Raw genomic sequence first — 27,032 nt, forward strand, 5'->3', positions numbered from 1 at the left:
CACCCTCCTCACTGTTACCATCCAAGGTTAAGGCCACCAGAATCTCTCACCCAGACAAATGTGGGAACCTCACTGGAGTCCTGGGTTCTAACCTCTGACCCCTTCAGGCCCTCCTACAACCAACCAGAGTTAAGTGTCTTAGATTGTATACTGGACGATGCCACACCCCTCCAGGGAATTCCTACTTCTTACAGGCCCCACCACTTCTACAGCTCACAACTCCCTGCCATAGGTCTAGGATCCTGCTCTTCTCTCTGCCAAAAGCCCTCACACTTATTCTTATATGACTGGTTCTACTCTCAGCTCAAATACCTCCTCAGAGAGACCACCCTGAGCATCCTAGTAAAGTGGCCTCCCCTTTTCCAGTCTCTCATTACATCTACTTCATGGCACTTCTCGCCATCAGTAAGTATCTCCTCTACTGGAGTGTCGAGCTCAGAGAGCAGAGGCCGTCTTTTGCCTGTCTGGTTCACTCAGTATCCACAGGACAAGCACAGGCAGACCCTCGGTGTTTACTGCCTGGAGGGAGGACAGACCTTACAGGGCACTCCCCAGTTCGGGGCCACCCAATCCTATCTGGGCGTCATCTGGGAAAGTGAGAACTTCTATTTTATGGCTTGGAGGATTCTCAAACCAGGATGTACATCAAAATGTCTAAAACAAGGGCAAAAGTCTGATACCGTGGGTCTGGCTGGGATGAGGCCCAGGCAGCCGCACCACCTCCAGCCCGCCTGGTCAGGATGCTGTGCAGCCAGGGTTGGAACCACAGATTCCTGTGAGTGGGGAGAAGGGAGCGAGAGGTGCCCAAGCCCCCCTGCCTTAGAGACCAGGTGGTCCAGCTGCAATGAGAGGGCTGCCTGGCTCACCTCCTGCACCTTTTGCAGGAGCGCCACGATGTTGGTCCTCAGCTTCTGCAGCTTTTCCTCTGTCTCTCGGAGCTTTCTCTCGGAGGCACGCAGGCTTTCCTCAGAAGCCTTGGCCCGCGAGTCAGCGCGACTCTGGTAGGAATGGCACAGGTTCTGCAGCCCCACTTCATACTGCCTGAAGTACTCTTTCTGTCAGGAGGAAAGCCAGAGGGTGGGTATATGAGCTCACAGGGGTCCCCAGGGCCCTTCTAAATGACCACTGGTTCCTCCAACTGGCTCAGTCCAAGAATTCTGAACCTGAAGGGATGTCAAACACAAGAGGCAAGCTGTCTCCCCAGCTCCAGAGTAGAAAGACTTTGATGCCCATCTCATGGGGTTGCCATGAAGACAAAGACAGGATCACACAGGTGAAGAACTTAGCAAAGTGCTTTGGCTGATACCAAGATGTGAGTAAATGTGAGGGATGATTCCTACCATTCCAGGTAGCACAAGAAGGACAAGTCGTTCTCCCAGCTCAATCATACCTTACTAACTTCACAAAAGCCCTTTCAGCAATCCACTTCCAAGTCACACTCCACAATCTCAGGACCAAAAGTTCTCTCTTACCAATGTTTAGCAACTACCAACAGCAGATTTGTGTCGTTTATGCAGCATCAGTTTTTACTATCTTCACTGAGCCCCTGAAACTTCCAAGGGGTAGGGTAGTAACTAGCAGTTTCTGTAGACATGAGGCTTTTCAAACTTGTTTCAAATGAAATGTTAACAGAATCTTAGTGTAAAAAATGATTTAAGTAGCATCTCCTTAGGTTTTATTACTTTTCTAAGTTTATAACATCATGATTTACTCATAAATCACCAATGAGAAAGATAAGGCCATTTTAATAAACATGAACTCACAACCAGCAAGTCCTGAGTGACCGATATAGTCTTACCAACTCTAGCATTTATTTATTTCTAGGAAGATGTATGAGCTACCTAGCATTGGGTAGCTCCTGCTATTTTTAAAATGTTACTGGCAAGTATTTAACTGTGTCATTCAGTTTACAATCTAGAATATTATCCGATTAAACCAAGATGGCAAAGGAAACTTCACATTCTACACAAAACATAACTACCTTGGCAGCAAAATAAATTTTACTAAAATTCAGTATACAATGTCTTGAGTCTCACTGGGATTTGTATTAGTTCTTTTTTAACTTTTATTTTAAAGTAATTATAAATTCGCAAGCAGTTGCTTATGTACATATAAATTTTTTGAATCTAATATTTGCAGGATCCCTGCAGCCTTTATGCAACTCCTAGTCCAGCACAGTGGGGAAAAAGATGATCATTTAGACTGACAAGGTCATAATGAACACTAGGCCCTGTTGTGTCTCTGACATTTAAAAAATTAAAGTTTGAGTTATTTTAGACATTACAATCAGGAGGGCATCAAGCTGATGTAGTGGTGATATACCTCCTTTTACAGGAATAAGCCAACAGACTATTTTAGGCTCAGGCACTCCTGCTATGTTTCGGTTTGAGCAGTTGAGCCCACTGTAGAGATCCCACTGCACACATACTGTGCCTTGAGTTTGGCAACAACTTTAAGCTAAAGTAACAAATCTGACTGAAAAGAAGATGCCAGGTCAACCCAGCCTGTCTAACAGCTGTTTGTTCCTGGAATCTGCAGGGCAAGAATTAAGGGTGGAGCTTTCCATGAAGCTTCAGTGTTACCATTTTCTAGCTTCCTCCCACCCCCTCTTATTACCAAGGAGCCCTGAGGAGAGCCTGGGTTCAAATCTGAGCTTTATCACAATAGACTCCACCTCTCAGAAACTTAGTGTCTTCAATTCCCAGCCTCATTTCCCTTTTTAGAAGTGGAACGGAGATAAAACCCTGTATTTTTCTCTCTGGAAAAGCTTATCAAGGACATTAACTGCCAAATGAGAGCCCAGCACCTTGAATATACAATCTTGCAATTTCAATTCCATTTCTCTTCTCTAGAAAACCACCCTAGGAAACTTAGCTATTCCTACCATAAAAAGATCCACAGGCAATGACTGAGAAACAAGAAAAGTGATTCAAAGACATGGATGACATCAAAGAAAAACAGACAATGATTACAAGGGTCAAAACCTTTGTTCCTGGAAAACCACTTATTCAAATATTTGTTGGGAATTTCTTTGGTGTGATATACTATACAGACATTAGGAATGCACTAATACTTCAAAGTGAAATTAAAAATGACAAGGTTTTTTAAATAATATTGCCAATAAGGTTTCTAAGGAGTTAAATTTGGAAGAAAAAGTAGTGGGTTATTTTAAAGGAAATGAGCTTTTCATAGCAAACTATGGTCACTGATTATTAAAGTAACCCTCAGCCTTTGAGACACTGACTAACGGTGCACATCTCCTAGGCTTCCCTTTTCAGACTCATGGAGTCTCTTTGCCAGCTGGGCTGTAGGATGCGGAGACATGACACCCCAACTCCCCAAGACACTGGCTGATTTTCTCTGCCCAAGAACACTGCAGCTGCCCAATGCAGGCTTTCCATGAAAGGGTAGAACTTCCAGGGGACACCTCCGGCCCCTTGATCAGCTAGAATAGACCAACTGTGTGGGTCATTGCTGTGCATAGGTGTGAAACTGTGATGATCCTCACATGTAAAGGCATATGTCAGAGATATTGTGATTTTGTACCGTGGCAGCCACATTAAAAAAAAAAAAAAACCCTTGATGTGGATGACTCCCAGATCCCCATCTCCAGCCCGACCTTCCTGCCTCCAATGCACATCTGCCCACTGGACATAACCAGAAATTTAGTGTCAGTACTTCCAGCCCTGCACAATTAAATCTCAACTAATCATCTTTCTCTGATGATGAAAACCCTGCTTTCTCTTCCAGTTAAGAGCTTTGTCATAAACCTTCAATTCCCTGAGACTTGAGAAACAAGGAAGCATGTGGTCTCTGCCTCCTCCCCAATCACTTGCCTACAGTCAATGACCAATCCGTCAACAACCTCTGACATGGCCCTTTCATCATCTGGTCCACTCCTACCACTCTGGCTTCCATTCTCAGTCCCTCACCTCTGATCTTTTACAACTGGACCAGCCTCCTTGTCCCTGTATCTCCCATTCACCCATCCTACCCAAAGATGCTGCTACCAGAGTTAACCTCTTAGGGACAGAGTCAGCAAACTATGGCCCATGGGTCAAATTAGCTTGTTGTCTATTTTTGTAAATAAAGCTTTATTAGAACACAGCTACATCCTTTCCTTTACATAGTCTATGTTGACTTTCAGGCTCTAATAGAGGTGAGTAGTTGCCAGAAACTACAGAGCCTACAAAGGTGAAAATATTTGCTAACTGGCCCTCTACAGAAAAAGTTTGTTGACCCCTGCCCTAGACATGGTTCAGACTGCCAATTCCATCAGCTCAAACATTTTTCTGGCTTTCCCATTTCATACAGAGTATTAAGCCACTGTGCTTAAGACTGGAGATTCAAAATGAATCATCGCCTGGCTCTCTGGCCCCCTTCTTTCCTAAATATTCACCCCCTACCTGCTGTCTTAACCTCCCCTCATGTGCCTTTCTAAGTCTCTGAGCCTTTATTCACAAAAGCCTCCCTTGCCACTCTTTCCTCCTCTCCTAGGCCACTCACTTCCACAGTACTCACTGCTCTCCATCTCATGTCCAGCTACCTGGTGAAAATTTATCCCTACTGATTCTTAAGCCCCTTGGAAGCAGGACTCTCCCGCTGCGCCCTGCCAGCACAGGGCCCCCTCAGGGAGGGCACCACATCAGCATTTGCTGGGTTAGATAAGACTCAGTGCTCATTTCCACACATCATGAGCTTCTCTAAGAGTCAGGTTTTAGGCACTTTGAGCCTAAGTTCTTCACTGTTGCCTGGGGTAGAGGAAAAAAGATGTATTCGTTGTAAAATGTCAAACCAGGCCTACTGTCCTTAAGTGAGGACTCCAGCCCAGGGTCTCAGGACACCAGAGCCATGCCCAGCTAAGCCGCTTCTTTCTCCACAATGTCAAGTCTCTTCTTCCATTCTCTCATCATAAGAAAGGGAAGCTGGCTGGGAGGGATGCAGCTGAGAGCCAAAGATCATAACAAGCACCATTGGGAGCATGCAGAGTGCAAAATTAAAGGTCAGGTCAGACTCACCAGAGGAAATGCTATCAGCTCTTCTGAATTCATAGCACTCAGCTCCTTCTTGGAGATAGGGAAACTTGGAGGCAGGAAGTAACGTAAACAATTCCTAAACAAGAAAGAAGAAGGTAGGGATAGGAAATGAGAATGGCATGGAGGTGTAGAGAGATGCCGCTGGCCCTGGAGCATCATGACAAACGCACCGGAGAATGTGGACGAGCAGGTCGATGGTCTCGTGGCTGGAGCTCGGGGCAGTGGTGTCAGGCTCAATGCGGATGCAGTCAGAAGTAGAGGGGTCTGTCACGACCACAGCCTGCTGGACCACCATGGACTCAGGCTCCTCTCCACCTCCCTGCTGTGTGTCGGGGCTGTGATACTCCGGGGAAGGGGGCTTCATCAGCCGCACATCCTCACTGTCTTTTTCCACCCTAGAGAGGATACAGTGCTCTGTCTCATGTATCCCAAGCTCCCAGGATGGCATACAGCCTCCCCCTGCCCTGGCCAACTCTGTCAACCCAACCTCTTAAAGGGGCATTACCAGCGGTCTCTTGGTGTTGTGTCTGTGGGCACGTAGTCAAACTTCACCTTCCACCGTACCACATGCCTGCCCACCTCCACAGCTGTGACACGGCCTGTGTACCACTCCCTGTTCACACGCACCTCCACATGCAGTCCTTTATCTGAGAATCGGGATGGGGTAGAAGTCAGAAAACTGAAGTCCTCCACTCAGTCAGGGACACCTCGAGAAAGGTCATCCCACAGCTTTTAAGGACAAGAACCCCTAGGTGCTTGCCCACACTATGCCAGGGACATGGAGCCCAGCGACTCTGGTCTCCTTCCCCATCTGTCATAAGAGTTCCAAAGAACAGCAGAATGAGTGACTGCCAGAGGTGAATGCCAAAAAATTAGTGCTAAAAATACACATAAGGGTGTGCTTTCTATAGAATTCCTCTTGGAACTAAGACTCAGAACCACTGTAGCACAGGAGCCCAGGCAAGGTGGCTTCCATAAGCTTTTGGGATAAGCTGACCTGCTGGCTGAGATTCCCCACTTTGTACCCCCCCCACCCCCAGACTGCCAGGTACCTCCCTGAACTCACCTTTCTGAGCCTTCTTGAGATCAGCTGAGTCTTCTTCCTCAGCACTGTCTGAGAGCTACAAGGAGAACAGAGTCTGTTAGAGGCATTCTCCAGTGCCCCCAAAGAGTAGACTTTTGCATGACTGGCTTCCCAGGGTCATCAGCTGTCACCTTCGTACAGAGTGCAACATTAAAGGTCACAACGGTTTAAATTACTATGCCTAGCTGACAGCCCCTCCTTAAACCAGTATCTTAGGTATCTACCCTTCTGTCACCTTTATAAACAAGATAGCAGGCAAGCAGCAGAATGTCAGACACAGGAAGCCTCCCTGAGATCAATGAGACCAATGTTGACCTCAGACCTGTGACTAAAGCCAGAGGCCAGTCTCACGCAGGATCCTACCCAACTCTATGTTTTGTCATCTTTGTGACCAAGGTTCCTTCAGAGATGAACTGAGCTTCTGGAAGGCCCATGTCACAGAGCACAGAGCTAACACAGACTGCAGGTGGGGGATGGAAACCCTGGGAAAGGAGGCTCTGAGAACTTCACCTCAACTACCTACCTCATTCAAATCCTTCTTTTCCTCCTTCACAGCAACTTTGCCCCGTTTGGACTTCTCCTTCCTCTTCTCAGCCTCTTCCTCAGCTTCTTCCTCATCAGAGATCTCAAGAGTCCGCTTACGAGCAGGGGTGGCCTAGAGCAAGGAGGAGGAAAATTAAGGAGCCATGTCAGCCCTTGAAGTGCAGGAAGATTCCATCTGGCCTAAAGGAGCTTTAGAGAGAAGTTTGTATGCTAATGTCAGGGCTAAGCACTCTGACATTACTCAGTACACAGCAATGTCCTGGCCCCTGTGCCCATGAGGACCTTGTTCAAAGCTGTCACAGGGGAAGTCTCTTAGTTCACTCCATACTTGGCCTGCCTAGTCAGCCACCTGTGACCTCTCTGAGACCAGCAACCACTACTGCAACCCAGCAAGGCTGTCTGTCACCAGACCACCAACCTCTGCCCACAGCTTGAGAAGCCAGTGGAGGCATTTCAAGTTGGTGGCAAACCAAAACTCAGGACAGCAGTGAAAAGCTCGCTGAATAAAGAACCAAACTGCTCTGTGCCCCTGACCAAGCCCCTGTGCGATCTAGACTCTCCCTCCCCAGGGGCAGCAGGTGATTTCCACCCAGGCTCCCCCAGCACAACTTTAACACTGCTCAGTTCCACTCTTACAGCACTGAGGATGGGCTGAGGACTGGAAGATGAAAAGCATCTCACCAGGGGAAGTTTATTAGGTGGCTCAGACTTCTTGACTACTGGTGTCTTGATGACTCTGGGGACAGGGACCTCCCGAGGGCTCTTGGAGTTGGGCAGTACAGATGGTGACAGTGGCTGCACTGGAGGGGTGGGCCGAGGCACAGTCTTGATGGCAGTGTTAGTAGGCTTTCGGGGTGCCTCCGGTGGCTGGAGAAGCCTGGATGTACAGGCCTCCTCCCGGGCCACCAGGACAGGAGGCTTTGGGGTGCTGTTGATGACAGAAGGCTTTCTGGGCTGGCTGGTTGGCCTGGGAGCTTGCAGGGAAGGGGGTCTGCTCGGGGCATTCTTGATCACAGCAGGTAAAGGAGGTGACCGAGGACGCTGAGGTCGACGTGCAGGTTCCTAAAAGAGGTCCAGATAGAGTGAAAATGCTGATGCCAGTATAAGCCACCTAAGGAAAAGCCTCTCTCCTGCCCCTGGGCTTTACCTCAGTGGAAGGTCTGGTGGTTACTTCCAAAGGCAGTTTCTTTAGGTCAGCTTGAGAGCGGATGGGTGTGGTTTTCTGCAGGGAAAACACAATGATGAGGTTTATTTGCCTATCTCAGTACATTTAGGCACACTCTTTTTGGATCTCACTGTCTAGGGCAGTGGACAAATAAAAAAGAAAACCTGGACCATAGTCCTACTATTACAAGCCTCCCATTATCACTATAAAGACAAAAAAACACACATACATTAAACCATTAGCAAACTGCAGGATTATATATGATTAATCCAGTAATTGAGAGACTGGACTAAATTCCCATAAAAGACCACAGAAAGTGGGAAAGGCCTGATGAACGAGATCAAGAAAGGACAGGTGAGATTCACCAAACAGGGAGGCATGCATAAGATGCCTGTTACTGAGAGCATGCGCACATAGAGGCCAGGGGAAGAAAAAAGAAGCTTGACAAATCAAGGGGAAAAAAAAAAAAAGGATATACTAATAAACAATTCTAAAAGAAACATATGAGAGAAATTCAAATTATAAAATGTATCAATCACATTTTCAGAAACATGTAGAAATAAATTTATTGCTGGTGAAAAACAAAAATTAATAGATCTCTGGAGGGTAATTTGGAAATAGTTTTTAAAAGCACAGAATTTTACGAAACCATTTTAGTCTTTCAAATTCACTTTTAGAAAATTATCCCCAAAGAAAGTAATTATGTATTAAAAATACATTATCTAAAAAAAAAGTTTGTGTACATCATATGACATGTCATGATCTCCAAATTTCTAATAAAATACATATATGTGTTTATGTGAATGCAGGTAGTCATAAAAAGCTGGAAGGATATGTAGCTAATGGGTGGTTACTGCTAAGGTAGGATATTCATTTTCTGGAGTTATGAAACATTCATAAATTAATTGGACTACTTTTTAATATATAAACAAAATACTCTTATCTTTTTAAAAGAATAATCAGGCATACTTGAGAACCAGTGTGCCTGGAGACTGGGGTTGGAAAGCTTTGGCAGTACTCACGGATGAGTGAAGAAACTGAGCCTATGGGAAAAGGGGAGCCACTGAGAGTCCCCGTCCCATCCCAAACAGACCACTGACACAGCCTGGCTCTGCCCATTGCCCATGACTGCGCACCTGCAAGGCTTCCAGCTTCTCCTGCTGTTGGCGAATTTTCTCTGTCAGCTGCTTCTGCTTCTCTTCCTGTGTCTTCAGGTCCTTTTTGAATGTCCCTAGAGGAACCTTCTGCTTCTGCTCAGAAGCCTCACACCTGTATAGAAAAGATGCTAAGGAGGCCATGGCAAAACAGGGCTCCAGGTAGAGCAGGGTCCTTTCTCCTCAGCCAGCCCATGCTGTCTCTCACCAGAGCAACCACCTCAGAATTCCCAAGCGCACAGAATTAATACTCACTGCAAGACACAAATATTCTTATTTCCAGGACACTTATTATGTGCAGCAAGAAAGATATAAAGATGAACACTAACCTCAAGAAGCATAGTAAGTTATTTACCCAAAGAGTGGAAAAAACATGGTGGGAGGATGGAGATATCCATAATCTCCTTGTTAGAGAAAAGTGCTCACCGGTCCTGCTCAGGATCAGGGTTCATGGAGCAAACCCAGGTGTCAGGATAATCTTTTTCCACAGAATTCAGCTGGAAGGGGAGAGTCCGCCACTTCAGACACAAATCTGTGACACAGAAATCACCCCCAAAGTCAGCCACGCCTACCAACAATATCCATAGTCAGGCTCCTCCCAGCTAGGCCCAAGGCAAAGATGCCCCTGGCTTTCCATGCAAAGACCTTTACTCTGGCTCCAAATGTGCCTTTCTCAGACAACAGTAATTCTTCTTAAGGAGAGTGATACCACCAAGGATGGAAACTTTATATCGTGAACTCTCAATGCCCCCAGCCCCTCTCCCTCCTCCAGCAGGACCCTGGCTCAGTCATCACTCACACTATAAACAATGTGATACCAAACCAATTGAAGTCTGGCAGGGTAGATGATCGAGATGCCTCGATCAGGAGAGACAGGTGAAACTCAGCACAGCCCTAAGACTGAGATCTCAGGGCCATCACCAAACAGATCCATATCCCTAGTGGGACTGTAAGCCCATGAATGCCAGTCCAGTCAGAAGGCCAGTACGGGGGCGCAGAGGGTCATGGACTATGATGGGGAAGAGTCAGGAGAAAGTTCCGACCTCCAACTCACCACACTGGATGGTAATTGGAATTTCCATAGCTCTCCGGCGTTTGTAACGCAGATCACTGGATGGGGGTTGGTTCCAGTTGGCAGAGAGGTAGCCAAACTCATCCCAGAACTTGATGATTCCCCGTTGGGCTGGAAGGCAAACACCCACACGTCTCATTAGGAGACCACCTCTCCCTCTTCCTAATTTCACTCTCTCAGGCAGTGAGTGAGAGTACTCTAAGGCTGGAGGTGAAGAGAAATGGCATTACCAATAGCGATGTCCTTCCAGTACTGTGCCAGGTGCTGCCCCATTGCCCGCAGTAGGTGCCGGTACTCCTTGGCATCAGCAAAGTCCTGCTTGTTGTGTGTAGGCTCCAGGACCAGGTAGGGAACATCAACAACTCCAACAACCCCACCACATGCCCTGCATGAAGAAGGAAGACACAGCTTTGTCATCACACTGGCTGAAACCGTCCCATCATCTACTTTAGGTTGGGAGGCTCTTCTGGGGCTGTACTTACATGCCCCCTTCCAGCTGTGGGCCCACTTTCTCATACATCTTGATTAGGCGGCTACAGTTGTAGATGAACATGCCGTCCAAATCCCGGTGTTCAATGTTGACCCCAAAAACAAAATTTAATTCCTTAGGTTCTTTAAGCGCTCTGAAAAGACAAAAGATAAATTCTAGTAGATCAACCACTAACATACAAATACCATGGTGTTTAAGATGTGTTAAGCTTAAACTTGAGACATGTTTAGCAAAGTATTGTATTTTCATTCAATGTGTAACCTGTTAGACTTGACACTGTGCAGTGACTCTAAGCACTCCTAATTAAGAGCATATAACTTTGGCCTTCGGTAACAAAACAGAGCTGCATTTAGGCATGAAGCGGATACTATGATGCTGCTGCAAATCTGTGAGTTACATGGTGAATAAACACAAGATTTTCTACATATCTAACTCCACTAATGTGACAGTAATTCATCTTGAAAAGGCAAAAATTCACAAAAATGAACATGTATCTGATAGAAGAGACCATCATGTGATAAATGTCAACAAAATCATGGAAACAGAAAAACAGATGGATGAGCAATGGACTGACTCAGATGGAAGAAACCTGAAACCTATGCTTGTGACAAGGAGGCCACAAGCAAGCCAGGAACTGAAGGCCCAGAGCCCAGAGACGCTACACACATAGAGGTGGGATAGGGAGATACTTTAAAGAGCCAGGACAAATGCTCATTCTAGATGAAAAAGGTCCAAAACTCAAGCTATAGCATTATTCCACAATTGTAACCAGGGACAAAAAAATTAAGAGTAGCTATCAACCAGGTGGTAAAGTATAGGTAAGGTAAAAGACTTTTTAATGTTCTATATTTGACAAGTTTTATGCAATGAGCGTTTTATATAGTCTTTAAATGAAAGGAAAAAGAGGAAAGGCAGGGAGGGAATGCGGAGGGAAGATAAAAGAGGAGAGAGAGAGAGAAGGGAGAAAAGATACAGACAAATACGTGCCAGTGAGAACAGTTTGATGTTCAATTCCAGGCATTGGCACTACCCTGCCTTTTCCTAGCTCAAGAAGGAACTGAGCTAGGAAAATACTGTTCTACAGTAGACATTTTACCAGTGCTTGGGATTACATCTTAAATGGCTCTCTCAAAGCAATCTTTGTGACAGAATGGCAAACTTGTGGGGTGAAGAGGGATTCCTCAAGCTTTTTGTCAAAAATCAGCACAAAAGCCCCATAATTTTAAAAGGTCAAAAGCCAGCCCTGACACTCACCTCTGCTTGGCATCCTTGATCCGCCTCTTGACATCAGCTTCTCTACGCAGGGTAATGGCTGTGTTCTGGACCTGCCTCAACATCACCTGGAAACAAATGTCAGCACCCAGTTAGGGTAGGAGGTGCTCTGAGCCATAGCAGGGAATATCACAACACATCTAAAACGTTCTTACTTTAAATCATATGGATGCAAAACGACACCTAGATTTACTTCTTTTCTACAGAAAATGGAGACAAACTCAAAAACTGTGTTTCACTTGGCCAGGCCTACTGAAACAACAGTCTATGGAGGTGTGTGTCAGACAGGGAGCGTGTGTCAGACTGCTCTGACCCTTACCACTGTGTGACCTGGGACAAATGATGCTTTTCATTTCAATTTCCCTTTCTATAAACTGAGGATACTAACAGTGTCCATACCTCATATGGTTATTGGGATGCTGAAACGATTAGCCAAGATTTTGCCATACAATGTGTTCAATAGTGTTCAGGGAAACATCAAAACATCCCATTTTTCAGGTTTAGGGCAAAGGCATCATGGCTGTCTCGGGGCTGAGACAGGTCAGCTCTGGGATCCTACCGCCAGAAATGCTGGAGAAGAGCTATACAGGTCTGGATTCTTACCCTGGAGTCCCGTGTGAGGTCTCCACCTAAGCGTAGTTCTAATGCCCGAGCTTTGCTCTCCGCTTCCCGGGCCTTTTCTTCAGCTGAAACCCAGAAGAAACCATGGTAAGGGAATCAAAGGTTCCAAAGTCTTAGCAATCCCTCTTGGATCCCACAATGCAGTACCTACTGGACAAGGGGAGTGGGGGATGGGGTGTGTGTGTGTACACACACTGTCAAGGAACAGGTGAACTGGTGAGCAACCTCCCTGTCTGGACTGCTCAGTTCAAAAAGGAAAATCAAGGCGGGGTGGGGGGGTGGCGGGAGCGGGCATAAGGAAATTAGCACTATTTATGCCTGAGACATGCTTTTAAAACTTTACAGATGAATCAAAACAGGTCAAAAACTGCCAAAGGCAACCCGAGTTAAACCCTCAGCAGGAGCTGGAAGTTATCAAAGTCCTCAGCCAATCATTTTCAAATAGGCAACCAAGACGACCTTGAAAATTTTGCCCTGGAGTCATAAAAACCAGTTTCACAAATATATGGGCCAGAGGACAGTATGGGATTCTTCACTCTGGGCAAGCCCAGCAGTTGGCATTGTTTTAGATAAGTTCCTACAAATGGCTGAAGAAGAGAAAGTCTGGGGAGAAAAACTGCTAAGAGGACTGGCCAGATCAGGGAGGGGGCAGGAGGAACTGCCCCAGGGTGTTGAATGGAGTCTTCTGGATCTCACTTTGGTCACAAACCATGTCCCCAGGCGACCCCCACCTAAGCCGTCCTACACAGGGGTGACATTACCAATCCGAGCTACGTGCTCAGCTTTCTTCACCTCCTGCTCTGCCCGAGTCTTGAACCGGCTTGATGTGTACTTGTACATCCTGAACGGAGGAAAGAGCAACCTAAGGGCCCCAACAGTAGGGGACAGGGCAACAACCCAAGCATCTCAGGAAGCACCCTGACTTCCTGCCTCCACCCAAGATGCACTGACCTGGCCCTTCGTGGAAAGTCAGAGGCAAGTTTATTTCAGCAAAAAGACTCAACTCATTCTACTTGCCCCTTGCCTCCCTATGCAGTTTGATAAGCAACCTCACTCCTCACAAGGTGTCATTAATCACACAGCATAAACAAACCTCAGCAATTAGCCATGGCCTTTGCTTTGCTGTGTAGTGTCTAAAGGCCCTGAAGCCAAGAGGTTCAGACGGCTAACTGTGCCAGGCAGGCCGCCCTCCACGTCACAGAGGGCACTCACACTCAATGAGCCTCACCAGCCAATCTCCACAGCCCACTGCCCACCTCTGTCCCTCCTCAAGAGTCAGAAGTTTCTCCACAGTAAATCACGGACAGCTTAAAGACCCTAACACAGTCAACACTGTTAGAGCCTCTCATCTAGCATCATTCTAACAATGCCCTAGAGAAGTGTGGCCAGGCCCTGTCCTCAGCCCAAGGGAAACAGCAGGCCAAGATGGGCAGGCCCATACCTGGGCTTATACAGGCAGCAGGAGAGCCTCTTGGTCTGCACCTTGTGCCCATGGATGAAGATCCTCATCCGGGGATCAATATAGAGAACAGCAGCATAGGCACGGAATGAACGCCGCTCTGGCTTTCTGCAGGAGGCAAGGACAATGAAGTGTTGTCACCCGCCCCACAACCAGCCTCACCAAGGGTACAGTAGGACAGCCTTTCTTCCACCTTTCCACCTTGCATCTCAGCTTCTCCTGCCACCCTCAAAGTGTATTCCCACTGTGTTGGCACCACATCCTGCCCCCTCTCATATGCCCACCACATGTGCCCCAGAGACAACCTGACCCAGCCCTACCACTGCCCCACCATCCACCTGGTAATTCCTCTCCCTTTTCTAGGGCCTCAGTTTCTTCTTCTGTCAAATCAAGGTGTTAGAGCAAGAGATCATTAATCTTTTCCTTTGGCTTAGCTGAGTATCTGCTGTCCTATTCATTCCTCTGCCTTGTGCCAAGATGTGGCATTCTCAGCTTCATGAACTCTAATACTGGGATATCTAAGGAATGAGCTCGCCCCTCTCCTAAAGTCACTTCCTGAGCTTTTCCCAACTGAGAGAATGGATACCAGTTCCAGGACTTCCCTCCCTTCCCAGTCATACTCACGTGCCCTCTGGGGAAGTCTCTGCCATCTGGATATCTCTTGGATTTGAGATTATGTCTAACTCTGGCTCTCCATTATCCATGAGTTTGAGATTAAAGATGATCACCAGTGTTCCTAGAGAACAGAAATCCTTTCTTTGTGCCAGGCGACCCCAGTCTCTTCCCATACCACTTGTGGCTCTAGAGCTCCAGATTCCAGGCAATGCAGGCTCAAAGCCTACTTACCACTGTCCCCAGGGATCTTCATGAACTGAGTCATCACTTCCTCCTCATTTCGGAAGGGAGAATACTTGTAGATGAGCTCTGTTTCAATGGAGAACTTTTCCAGGTTGTCTGTGATAGGCTCCCGGGTCCGAGCATTCCAGGTGGGCAATGGGACTATCACCTTTGGAGTAAGAACAGGCGGACATGTCCCCTAAAATGTGCACTCATCTTATCCCTCCACACAGTGGCTCCACATTGCCCCAAGATGTGAGGCCCAAGCTCCATAGCCTAGCACCAGAGGCTCTGTGGCTTCTGCCCAAGATTCAGCCTCACGTCACTAGGTCCTCTGGTATATGCTGGATTATGCCCTGGGGGCCTCTGCAAAGGGAGCTCCCTGCTTGGAATGTCCCTGACCTTTTTGTTAGTTTGGTAAGAATTTTACTCTTTCTACTAAGGAAAGTATGTTTGCAATTTCCTAATGCAGCTGAAAATACATATAAACATAACTTACAACTAAGCAATTCCATTCCCAGGTGCACATTCGAGGAAAACCTTTTGTATATATGTACCAGCAAACATGGAAAAAGCAAAATATCCACTCAAAATGGATAGATTAAACTGTAACATATTTATACAATGGAATGTTGTACAGTAATAAAAATGAACAAGCTAACAGCTACTAGCATCAACACAGATGAATTTTACAATGTTATAGGACAGAAGTAAAATTTTTTAAAAACCTACAATGAGTCCATTTAAAAAAAATTCATAAATATGCAAAACTAAACTATTCAAGAATGCATACATGACAAAACTATCAAGAAAAACAAGAAAATAATCATCACAAAACCACCTGAAGGCAGTTCCTTCAGAGATGCAATAAGCAATCTGATTGGTGAAGGGCATACCGGGGACTTCTAGCATCAATCTATGATGGTGGCTACATGAGTTTTTGCTTTATAACCATTCACTCAACTGTACATACATTTTAATACTCTTCCTTACATACAGAATTAAATCTTACATCTAAGTACTGTCTTAAAAAATCCAACCCTTGTCAGTTATGCCTCAATAAAGCTGGAAAAAATCCTACTCTGCCATTAAAAACCCTACCTCAAATGCCACTTCCCCAGGGGCCTCAGTGTGCTTCTCCTCATCCCCAGACAGCTTTCTCAGGGAGCCCTGTGGATGGCTGCCTGCTGGGATTCCCTCAGAAGTTCAAATCAGATGGCCCACCATGAGGAAAAAAAAGACCTCTGTATTTTAACAAGTGCCATGGTGACAAACTGTTAAAGAGTTCTGAGAGATTTGGCTGGTTTCTAAGAAGCTTCATGCCTATAGTATTCAACCCTAGGACTGGTCTGGACACATTCCTACTCAGCCAAAAATGATCTTATTTTGAAATCTTGGCTGAGTTTATACTGCAGCACAATCCAAAACAGTGACCTTCTAGCACCAAGTAAGGAAAAAATTTCAACCTAGCTTTTCATCAGGGAATTGAATTCTATTTGTGTTCTGTGAATTTGTACCTCATCTGCACCTCCCACTCTTCAAAGCAGTCCCAGGTGACAATGGCATTATTTAAACTCTGGGCATTCATTCATTTCTACTGGCGCTCATCCCTACCATCGAAACACTTTTTTAGTTTCCATGTAACCACTGTCCTGGTTTTCCCTATTATTATGGCCACTCCTATCTCCTCTGGCGCTTTCTCTTCTCCCCAACCTTTAAATGTCAGCATGCTTGAGATCCTTGGTCCTCCTCTTACTCTACATGCTCCTCTAGTTGAGCTCATCTTCTACCAAGAATCCTGGAGCCAGGCCTCCCCCAAGCTCCAACTTAACTTTGAGTGCCCAGGACAAAATATTCTTTCCCCTCCAAGCTGTCCTTCTTCCATTCTTCCCCAGCTCCAGATAGCCCACCATGCCCAAGTGCCACACCAGACCCTGAGTCATCCATGACCCCTCCTTCCCTTTTCCTATCTCCACTGATCAAATACCAAATCTGGGGGTCCCACATGCTAGAGATGAAGATGACTCTCATTTCTCTCACCTCTCTGCTGTGAGTCCCTTCAGGCTAAACACAACTGGCCCACTCCAACACTGCAATCTCTCTAGTCCAATCACTGTACAATAACCAAACTGATCTTTTTAAAAGAGAAACTGATACTGCCACACTCTTGCTTAAATTACCTCTAATGGTTGCTTTTAATAAAGTCCCATGTACTAACCAAGGCCCTGAGGCAAGCCTGACCTGGCCTTCCCTGCTCTTTAGAAGCTACCACCTTTCTTCAGGTGATCTCTCTGCCACAACCCAAACAGACTATTTTTAGTTATTGTAACACCCTCCTCCCACCACCCTCAGTCCATTAAGACAACATTCCTGAAAACCCCAGCCTGGGCTAAGTTCTCCTGCCCCACCTTTCCCCAGGAGCCTGCTCTTTCCAGCTGCAGCACTTTCCTCATTCCAAGTATGCTGAGTGAACTAACACTCACCAAAAAAGGCAAACTTAACCCACCAGCTTGCTAAGATGGTATAGAAAAAGCCTTTAGTCCCAACATGAACTAATTTGCTATGATTTAGGCTTATATGTAAACAGGGCCAGTACAAACTTAATCATAGCTAACAAAGAGAAGTAAGATTGAAAACTTTAACTGAATTCACCTATCTGTTGATGTGACCCTCTCTGCAGACCCTTTCAGTCCTTTCTCTCAAGCTCTGGCCTCCATTTCTCACATATGAAAGGAGATAAAAAGAGTCGAGTCTGAGGCTGGACAGACCAAGGCCTTCCCTGAGCCAATCCCACCCCCCATGATGGGGCAAAGGCCTCACCAGACCAGCTCTTCAGATATCTGGAGTCAGAATATTATAGATTCATTAGGCCTTCCTTCCAGCACAGCAATAATCAGTTAGGGTTGAATGTCAGCTGCCACTTTGCAAAAATCTTTCACTAATCTTTTCCATATGCTCACCAGTTTTACTACTTACCCAGGCCCTGTAGGTATCTGACTTGTAGCTTCTCACATAGATAGAAAATGTGCTCATAGCACATTCCACAAAATCACCATCATATGGGAAAGACAGTGCTGTTCCTGTTATTACTGCCAACTGTGGTTTCCACCCAAAGACACAGAAGCCCCAAATACTCCCCTTGAAAAAAACAATTCTCCAACAGTGACACCCCATGAGACCGAATTCAAGCTACAGATCTAGGGGAGCTGTAAATCCAAATCTTGGTTCCTGCTACTTGTTGGCCTGAAGCTTTGAGATTTTACTTCTCATTAAGATATCTGCCTTAACCCCTCAATCAATTCATCCAACCAGCTAACCCACTTAACGGGCATGACTGCAATCTTGCAACTCCAATTTGCAAACGACCTATGAAAAATAGCCTGGGCAGACCCAGGAAATATGAAATGGCAAGTTGGACCACAAGGATGAGACCTACTTCATCAATGCCTTCCTCCTCATGAAAGGTACGAGACAGGAAGAGGCAGGTCATGGTGTCTTCCTTCTTGGTGAAGAGGATAAAATCCTTCCCAATGCGCATTGACCCTCTGAAAAGAAGCAGAAATGGGTTAGTCTCCCCGGGATTCAAAAGCTCATCTGAAAAAGGAGTAGATCTACCCTCTAGACATGACTGAACTGCCTTTGGAGGGCCTCCTAAAGGCCTCAGGATCCTGAGCTAAGTTCCCTCCCCGCATTCCCTTTCCTCCCTCTGCTCTTCCACTGGCCTCTGTCTTCCGTTTGAACCTTCTCAACCACACTTCCCACGCAGAGCTCTCTCAACACCCTTCTGGAGCACATTTGCTGCCAATCATCAACCCCAGGTTAGTCCCACCCCTGGCTGTTGTCACAATGATAACAAGTAACCCTGCTGCCCATGTTCCAGGTTTATCCCAGCCACACAAGGGTTGTTATACCCTAACTCTGCCACCATCAGATTTCATTCCAGTAACTGATACCTTTAACACATCATCTTCCATGCTAAGCACAACCAGTTCCCACCCTGTCGTTCCTTCCTTGACATAAACTTCCCCTCCCATCCACTCATCAAACAGCAGCACCATCAAGGGAACAGCCCACTACCTATGCTTACCAAGTACTTGTTTAAAAAAAAAAAAAACAGTACAAGTTCAGGGCTCAGCAAAAGTCGGGGCTAACCGTATAAAATATAATTATTGATCCATTTTCAAAGAGGCGTTATGATTGGCTCAGGTCCTAAAACTACAGCCATCTTCTGTCTCAGAACTGTTTTGCCACCTCAAGCTCATTATGACACAGGCAGGTCCGTGCTTTTTAGATGCAACTGGTTCCTGGGAAATGTGCCTTGAGGCTCACTTCCACAAGGCAAAAGTCTGAATGGAACCAACTGTTTCCTTCCTCTGTCTGGTTTATCCAAGGAACAGGCCAGGACAGGCCTTTCCAGACAACACGGAACAGTTGCTCAGCAGAAACATGAGCACCAGTGGGAAGACTGCCCACTGAACAATGGAGCTGTTTAGCTCCTTTCTTCTGAGCAGTTTCTAGGGCTTTTTGGCTATTATTTCATTAGTCCTCAGAACACCCTGGGGAGGTGATGGTAATAAGAAGCACTATTACTCTCATCTATTACAAATACAAACCAGACTGGTCTGCCAAATACACAAATGAACGCCATGTCCCATTTTCCCAAATGCTCAGGAAAACTCCCAGGACACTATCCAGAGACACCCTGGGGGCTGCCAACTTCTATTTCTAGTTCCCAAGGTTCTGGCAATCCTCCTTCCCCTGACAATTTCACAGTCTTCTTTCTTCCCTAAAGCTTTTGGGTGGCAAGATAGGCATATTATCTTGCCTTCTGTCAAAGCTTATTCTTGCCCTAATTTGGCAAAAACTCTCAATTTGTGCCTCTTTCTTCCCACTGTCTTTGAACCTGACCTTGGAGGCTGAAGAGCAACAACCCTGAAATGCCACCTTTCTGCTGATTTTCCTGCTTCTCAGCCCTATTCTCGCCACAAATCACTTAATCCTAAAACTTTTTCAACTTCTGAATTGGTTTCAAAATTAATTCACTCTGAACACCAGATGGCTCCATCTCAATGAATCCTTTACAAAAGTTGTTGTACTAAAAAATATGCTAATGACAACACCCTCAACTTCTGTACACTTTCCTTCCCAGTTTTCTAAGCGTTTTCAGAGTCACATTTCATTTGCTCCTAAAACTTAACTCTGAAAGAGAGAATGCCAGAGATGAGAATCCTGTTTTCTAGATTAGAAAATAGATATTCAGAGAGGTAAAATGGTTTATCTGAGGCCAGAGAACTGCTAAGACAGGTAGGAGAAAGCTGGCCTACAATCCAGATGGGAAGTCAGGGTTTCTTACATCACAATGACTCTAGGAGACCTCAATTACTCAGGACTTACTTAGATCACCCACACCAGAATCACCTAGGGAACCTATGAAAAACACATATTCCTAGTCCTTACCCCAGACCCACCGATTCAGGCCAGGAATCTGACATGGGAAGATCAAAAGAAAAGAAATTTTAAAAGAGGCCAGCCCTGGCTGGTGTGGCTCAGTGGATTGAGCACCATCCTATGAATCAAAAGGTTGCTGGTTTGATTCCCAATCAGGGCACGTGCTTGGGTTGCAGGCCAGGTCCCCAGCTGGGGGCGTGTGAGAGGTAACATATCAATGTACCTCTCACATGTTTCTCTTCTCACTCCCTTCCCTTCTTTCTAAAAATAAATAAATAAAATCTTAAAATAAAAAAACTTAAAAGAGGCTAGAACTTGGCTAGGGCTCTCACAGCAATTATGGCATTTAATCCTTAACCTATTTGGTATGTATTATAATTCCAATTTATAAAAGAGGAAGCTAAGGCTCGAAGAAGTAACTTAAGTGGCTGAGATGAGGTTTGAACTTTAGGTTTAAATTTTCATGGAATATAGCTCTGGCTTTGTATTCAGAAAGGCCTGGTTCATCTCGGCTCTACACTCAGATGTTTCTACACTTTTGGACAAATCACTTCACCCCTATAAACTTCAATTTCCTCATCTGAAAATGAGAATAAAAGTACTGACACCTCATAGGACCACAGTGAAGGTTAAACAAAATCATTCAAGTAAAGTTTTTAGCACAGTGCCTGGCACATGAAAAGTGCCTATTATTACCATTTGGTTCCTGCCCAGAGAGACAAATCCAAAAGCCCAGGAACCAAGTCCCTGATGTCTTTGGAAGCACTTTCCTTCAAAGCATGCTGCATGTGAGGGACAACTAATGCTGCTGACTGATAAAACCATCACACTTTCTCAAACAAGACAACACGTTTCCACAGGAAGACTGGAAATGTGACGCAGAATTCTGTTTGTGCAAACTCCAATTCCACTAAATCTTATTCCAGCCAAAGGTATGTGCAGCTGGAAGTGTGCATTTCAGAAATAGAAACCTTTCTCTTGGGGCTTTACTCAAAACCAGAACAACGCATTCCAAACACAAAACAAGTGGGAACCAAGGGCTGAGAAAGAAGTCCCAAGGGATCTGAAGACATTAGGTAGGTCCCTGCTATAAGACCTAGCAGAGCATGGGAGTGGAGACCATGGCCTCCAGGAGGGTTTGGGTCTCTCCTATGCACAAAGTGTGGTAAATGGCAGATGCTCAGGGTACACTGCTGAACCATGAAGCAACCTCCTCACTATCTCAGATACATCCAAACCCTGCAAGACTACCACTCAATACCTCGACCACAGGGTAAAATAAGAATTTTCAACAGGAGGAGAGGTGCAGTACCAGAACACAGAGCCAAGAGAAACCTACAGCTTCTCCCAGCCCAACTGGTTATGGACATTCATACTTCTCAATCTGTGTAGTATACTAGGCTGAACAACAGGAAGTCCCCAAACTACTCTTTTCCGACTTTCCTTCTGTTCCAGAGTTACAGTAATGGAGATAAGATGGAGGGAAGTTTTCATGGGACAGAAACAGGAGAGCATCACTTAATTTTGTTTTGAGTCCTGTGACAGACTTCTAGTATACTTACGATTTTAATCCATTCCCGTACTGCCCAATCTGGGTGGACTCAGGCGTTCGTTTGGCCGACTTCCCAAACTGGATCACACTGGCAGCATCGCCTGAAGGATAGGCAGAAGAGTGTGTGAAAAGTTTGCCTTTCTTTCTCAGGCTCCTCAAAAATCCAAGGTCTGAGCTTTGCTAACCACAAGCAGGGCTGTGTGTCTAGTGAAAACCTGTCCAAGGAAATTTACAACCATGAGGCAATTGGATACAACCCTTGACTGTCAGTTTTAGTTCAGCCATACTATGACCTTGTTCTGTTACCCAAACATGGTAATAAGGCTTGGGGCCGGGGGAGTGGGTCCTGTAGTTTTGGCTCGAGGATGTTGTGCAGGATGATAAATATGTCAAGAGACAGGTAATCTGATTTCAGGCTCCCATTCAGATGCTATCTCCCATGCTAGGACAAGACCTGGCAAATCCACTAGTAGAATTAAGCCTGAAATGTTACAACAGACTCCTCTCCAGGTGGATCTTCAAGTAACAAAAGTGAGGCAACAAAAAAGGTAATACAGTAAATAGTTTATAAAAATGGTTATATTCTCCCCAAAAGCAGCAATCACTTACCTGAATCCATTCCTGCTCCATCATCCAAAAAGCAAAGCATGAAACCTCCTCGAAGATCCTCTCGCCTTTCTGTAAAAGAAGAGGCTGCCATTACTGGGCGGTTACCCTCCATGAGTATGGTCAGAAGGTGGATCAATGTGAAGGTTACTTCACAAATGTCAGGCCAAACCTGGCTTCCCCTTGTAACAGACTTGCTAGTGTGAGTTAAACATCAGGGCCCTTGGAGATGGAAATTTCCAAAGCTTCTCCAATCATTTCTATTTCATGACAAAGCCTGAGGGACTCTATACAGAGGACAAGGAATACCCAGCACCCAGGACCACTGAATAGGCATGTATTTCATACATACCTCAATCATCCCTCTGCCTTCCTCCACTTGGATTACTGCCATCTCTACCTTCTACTGTGAACCCTAAGCCACTACAGTACTCCCACTATTGCATGCTGTACCTGCTCAAACCCAACAGGGCATCTCCTTTGTGGGTTAGGTTCAAAGTAATCAAGCCAGACATGCTATGGGCACAGTGGTGGCAGCTGCTATCTAGAATATGAATTACTGCCTCTGTGTGACTATTCCCAGTTTCTGGGCTATCTATGGCTGTGGGTCCTTGAAATGGCTCCCCAACCCAGGAGTAAGATGGCGCAGGGTATAGTGAAACGTGTCTGGTTCCCAGTTGGATAGGCTTGACGGCAAGGAGGAACAATCCTTTGAGGTTAAGTTACAGAGCAGTCATGGCAGAGCTTCTTGGCCGACAGAAAGGGAACACAGCAAACTGTGACTGCCATTCCGGTGAGCAGAAGACACTCTTCCTTTAGCGGCAGTCTTTTGCAATGGCAAGTGGTTACTCACAATAGTCTGAGGCATGTCACGGACACTGGAGAAGAGATTCCCAAATAGGGAAAGGGACCATACTACAGTTTCCAAGGTGCCTTTTGATTCATTGATGAGGACTAGGTGGGCAAAGAGGGAACAGCACAGGCCTTGGAATCAGAAGAGCACTTCTGGGAAGGTCTATGTAAAGTACCACAGGAATATACCCAGGGCTGCTTTGAAGCCTAGATCCTAAATGAAGAATTTTTTGTCTCCCCAAGCTGCAGTTCACCAACTTTATACTACTATATAAGCTGAGGAATCTGTTTAAAATGCTGTGTCCTCCCCTCAGGCTAAAGATTCAAGTGAGTCGTAACCATCTTCTGTTAAATGGACTACTTAATGTAATTTAAAATACTGTTTCAGAAGAATTATAAAGTACAGATTTTCAGATATCACTCAGTGTTCAGGAAGCTAAACTTTGCTGAAACATTAAAAACAAGTGCTTCCTGAAAGTATTATTTAGATAAGAAAATTTCTCCTTATGGCAGTGCCTCTTATCAGTCTAGAGAATCCAAATGAGATCCAGCAAGCAGGAGCAAGTGCAAGAGAAGTGCAAAAAGGTTTCAAAGTTTAGTCTTTAGGGGGAGCAAAGTGTCACATGGAAACTCAAACTAAGTCAGGTACAGATTACGATTAAATTGTTCTAAATCTAGCCCTGGCTGGTATGGCTCAGTGGATTGAGTTCCTGCCTGTGAACCTAAAGATCATGGGTTCAATTCCCAGTCAGGGCACATGCCTGGGTTGAGAGCCAGGTCTCCAGGCAGGGGTGTGCAAGAAGCAACCGATTGATGTATCCCTCACACATTGATGTTTCCCTCCCTCTCTTTTCTCCCTCCCTCCTCCCCCAACAATAAAATTTTAAAATGCAACAGATTTTTTTTTTAAGTTCTACATCTAGCCAAGAGTCATTATGCTATACACTTCAGCCATAAACTGTAAATGAAGACTTGCTTTCGGACCTAGAAATTGGTTCGAACCAAGTGCATTAAAAATCTCCCCAAGGATCACTGGCGACATTTCTTGAATACTACATAGGAAGTTACTTTTAGGCCCTTGCGTTTCTTGTAACAGGACTTGCAGGCTATTTTAGCACCTAATCATCACTACACAGTGGGTCTGACATTCCTTTCTTGCTCAAGGACTTCATTTCAAAGATTTTTCATTAGTTTTATGAAGGTAAGAAACCCACCTGCGGAGGATCCTCCTAGCCACATAGTGAATGACAGCCTGTAAGCAGCTGGTAGTGTCCAGATCCATGGTCATGTGCAACACTAGTCAGGGCCAACAGAGACTAGCCAACACAGCAGTGACTTCCTCAACTTTGTAAACAGGAAGTGTGGCATCTTTACTTAGCTACAATGCTTATCCCCATCACTTGTTTACTCGATATTTACTGAGCACTTCCTTTGTGCCTGACTCTGTGATGAAGAAAACTGTAGTGAACAATGCAGATGTGATCACTGCCTTCATGAGCTTACAGTTCAATGGACGCTCCTCTCTGTAGCAGATCAGGTAAGCAGGAGATTAAGAATAACAGCTAGAGCAAAATGTAGTCTGGGTACGAATCATCTGAAGAGCTTGTTAAAATAAAGATTCTGAGCTCCACCTTAGAGAGTCTGATTGTGTGGGTCTGAGGTGGTACTGGAGATTTTGCATTTCTAACATGCTCCCAGATGATCCCAATACTGTCTCAGTGGACCACTCTGAGAATCACTCGGCTAGAGCAAGAACTATAATATTGCCTACTCAAAACTATCTCCCTAGACATTCCGCAAGTTAGAGATACATTCCTAACACCTCATATTTACTTTAATCAGTCAACTGAGTGAAATCTGAAGTCTCCAAGGAAAAGATTTTGATGAAGGGGTAGAGGGGTTCTGGACAGAGGAGAGCCTAAGTAGCTAGGCATTGTATGTTCCCTCTCTTATCATACAAAGCCAAATTGTCTTTTTTGAGTTGTGCTTCAGATCCTGGTGCAGCTATGTATGATTATAAGAGCCAGTCTGGAAGGCTATACATCTAAGATTCCCCCAACATGGCCAGATGTGCCTTCTCCAAATTACCCTGACATCCCTCCACCAACTCCACTGAAAAGACAAAAAAATTAGAGAAGGGATAAAAAATGCACCTGTAAAAAGTCAAAGATGATAAAATACTGTTTTCTTTAGCAGAAGTTGTAATGAAATGACTTCCAAATTCTTCATTGTACTTTGCAATCTGTTTGAACAGTATTCGTTTGTTTCATTAGCTCTGACTAATATTCCATTTTCCGTTTACTAACCACTGGCTTAACCTCACAGAAGGGATCTTTCTTGAAGGAATGGCACTCCCTAACCAAGTAAGTCAAGAAATAAAAACACAGTCTACTTCTACAGGCACATTATGGTCTGGCCCCATCTAATAGGAATGCTTTGGGTAAGTGAACACCTCTATATTTTGACAATCTGGTTCCTTTCTCACCCTTCTTAGGTTTATCTTTTTAATTATTATTTTTTAAAAATCCTCACCCAATGACATGCTTATTGATTTTAGAGGGGGAAGGGAGGGAGAGAGGGAGACAAACATCAAAAGGTTGTCTCTCGTACTTACCCAACCAGGGACTGGAAACTAAACCCAAAACCTAGGCTTGTGTCCTGACTGGGAATCATACCCACAAGATTCCGGTTTATGAAACAATGCTCCAACCAGCTGAGCCACACCAACCAGGGCACCCTTCTTAGGTTTAAATATAATCTTCTAAAATGTGACTTTACAGTGAATTGAGGACATTTCCAAGTTCAGTACCAATTTAGTTTCAAAATGGGAGATAGGAAAATACTGACCCCCCAAAACTTTATACTATAGGCACACCTTGGAAATATTGCATACACGGTTTCAGACCACTGCAATAAAGCAAGTCATAATCTTTTTGCTGGTGGAGGATCTTGCCTTCAACTTGTAAAAGTACAACATCAGTGAAGTGCAATAATGTGAGGCGCAATAAAGCAAGATATGCCTGTATTAGATATTACTAATTATATAATTTTACTTGTAAAATGAGGTTGCTTTTATTTCTCTTCTAGAAAAGTATGAAGGACACTTCAACCAAGACTTCCAATCTTAGGGTAAATCATGTTTTTTTCCAAAATATTATAGTGCTTAGTGCTTCTAGCACACCATTTAACCCTTAACTGCCTTACTGTTATCTAATCCTCTGTAAAGTACTAATTGTCCAATCTCATTTTCTCTGGACTCCTCCTAAAGCAAAGCAGGACTAGCACTGAGCACAGAATAAATGTGCACTGGGCCTTTTTTCATTTAAATTGAAATTTAACTGTTCTGCTGCATTCTGAGTGTCAAGGACTAAATTTCCTTGCTGAAATTCATCTACCAAAGGTGAGAGAGAAGAGAGCAGAAATTATCTTTTTTTTAAAGTGTCTTCAAATAGACTTGGTTATGATGTTTGTCACTTCAAGGTCACTTGGAGTATGGGCTCATTCTCTGCTTTGCCATTGTGCAATGATTAAAATAGCCACCATTTCTTTCAGCAGTAGTTGTAATTACTCTTCAGTATAGCACACTATGATGTAAGATACACATTTGGCACCTCCATGTGGCCTGAGGGTTTAGTGACCATCTTCTAATGGTCTTCTGTTGTTCCCCTTTTTCCTATGAAGTTTCTTCTAAAAATAAAGGAAGCCTTATTTTCACCACTTTGGCAGAGCCTCTTTAACAGAAGACTCTTGGAATTTAAGCAGTATAGTTGACTTTCAGCTGTTCTGAGAATTTTCATGGTTCCAAAGTATATCGGGCATGAGAAATTCATATCTGGGGAGA

At 45.0% G+C, this 27,032-nt stretch overlaps 1 protein-coding gene across 6 annotated transcripts in view; it reads right to left on the minus strand.

Moving 5' to 3' along the window:
• The window catches only part of MORC2 (MORC family CW-type zinc finger 2), a 41,443-nt gene that overhangs the window by 2,108 nt on the left and 12,303 nt on the right, over positions 1-27,032 (minus strand). Inside the window, exons 4-27 of one of the 6 annotated variants that reach the window (XM_090291198.1) lie at positions 22,343-22,411; positions 21,744-21,834; positions 18,170-18,278; positions 14,743-14,902; positions 14,521-14,632; positions 13,879-14,004; positions 13,199-13,278; positions 12,420-12,502; positions 11,799-11,884; positions 10,537-10,677; positions 10,285-10,439; positions 10,037-10,165; positions 9,409-9,514; positions 8,965-9,097; positions 7,811-7,885; positions 7,345-7,725; positions 6,644-6,775; positions 6,103-6,157; positions 5,542-5,683; positions 5,207-5,431; positions 5,019-5,112; positions 876-1,055; positions 681-743; positions 51-113 (exon numbers count right to left, since the gene is read on the minus strand). In XM_090291198.1, coding sequence (XP_090147324.1) covers positions 51-113; positions 681-743; positions 876-1,055; positions 5,019-5,112; positions 5,207-5,431; positions 5,542-5,683; positions 6,103-6,157; positions 6,644-6,775; positions 7,345-7,725; positions 7,811-7,885; positions 8,965-9,097; positions 9,409-9,514; positions 10,037-10,165; positions 10,285-10,439; positions 10,537-10,677; positions 11,799-11,884; positions 12,420-12,502; positions 13,199-13,278; positions 13,879-14,004; positions 14,521-14,632; positions 14,743-14,902; positions 18,170-18,278; positions 21,744-21,834; positions 22,343-22,411 — 2,990 coding nt within the window. Of the gene's footprint in view, positions 1-50; positions 114-680; positions 774-866; positions 1,056-5,018; positions 5,113-5,206; positions 5,432-5,541; positions 5,684-6,102; positions 6,158-6,643; positions 6,776-7,344; positions 7,726-7,810; positions 7,886-8,964; positions 9,098-9,408; positions 9,515-10,036; positions 10,166-10,284; positions 10,440-10,536; positions 10,678-11,798; positions 11,885-12,419; positions 12,503-13,198; positions 13,279-13,878; positions 14,005-14,520; positions 14,633-14,742; positions 14,903-18,169; positions 18,279-21,743; positions 21,835-22,342; positions 22,412-27,032 lie in introns of all 6 variants that reach the window. The other 5 variants (XM_090291197.1, XM_090291200.1, XM_090291199.1 and 2 more) reach the window with 5 other exon arrangements.

Source organism: Furipterus horrens, unplaced genomic scaffold (assembly GCF_987537825.1).
Source record: "Furipterus horrens unplaced genomic scaffold, mFurHor1.1.pri manual_scaffold_11, whole genome shotgun sequence".
In the NCBI taxonomy this organism is placed as follows: Eukaryota; Metazoa; Chordata; class Mammalia; order Chiroptera; family Furipteridae; genus Furipterus; species Furipterus horrens.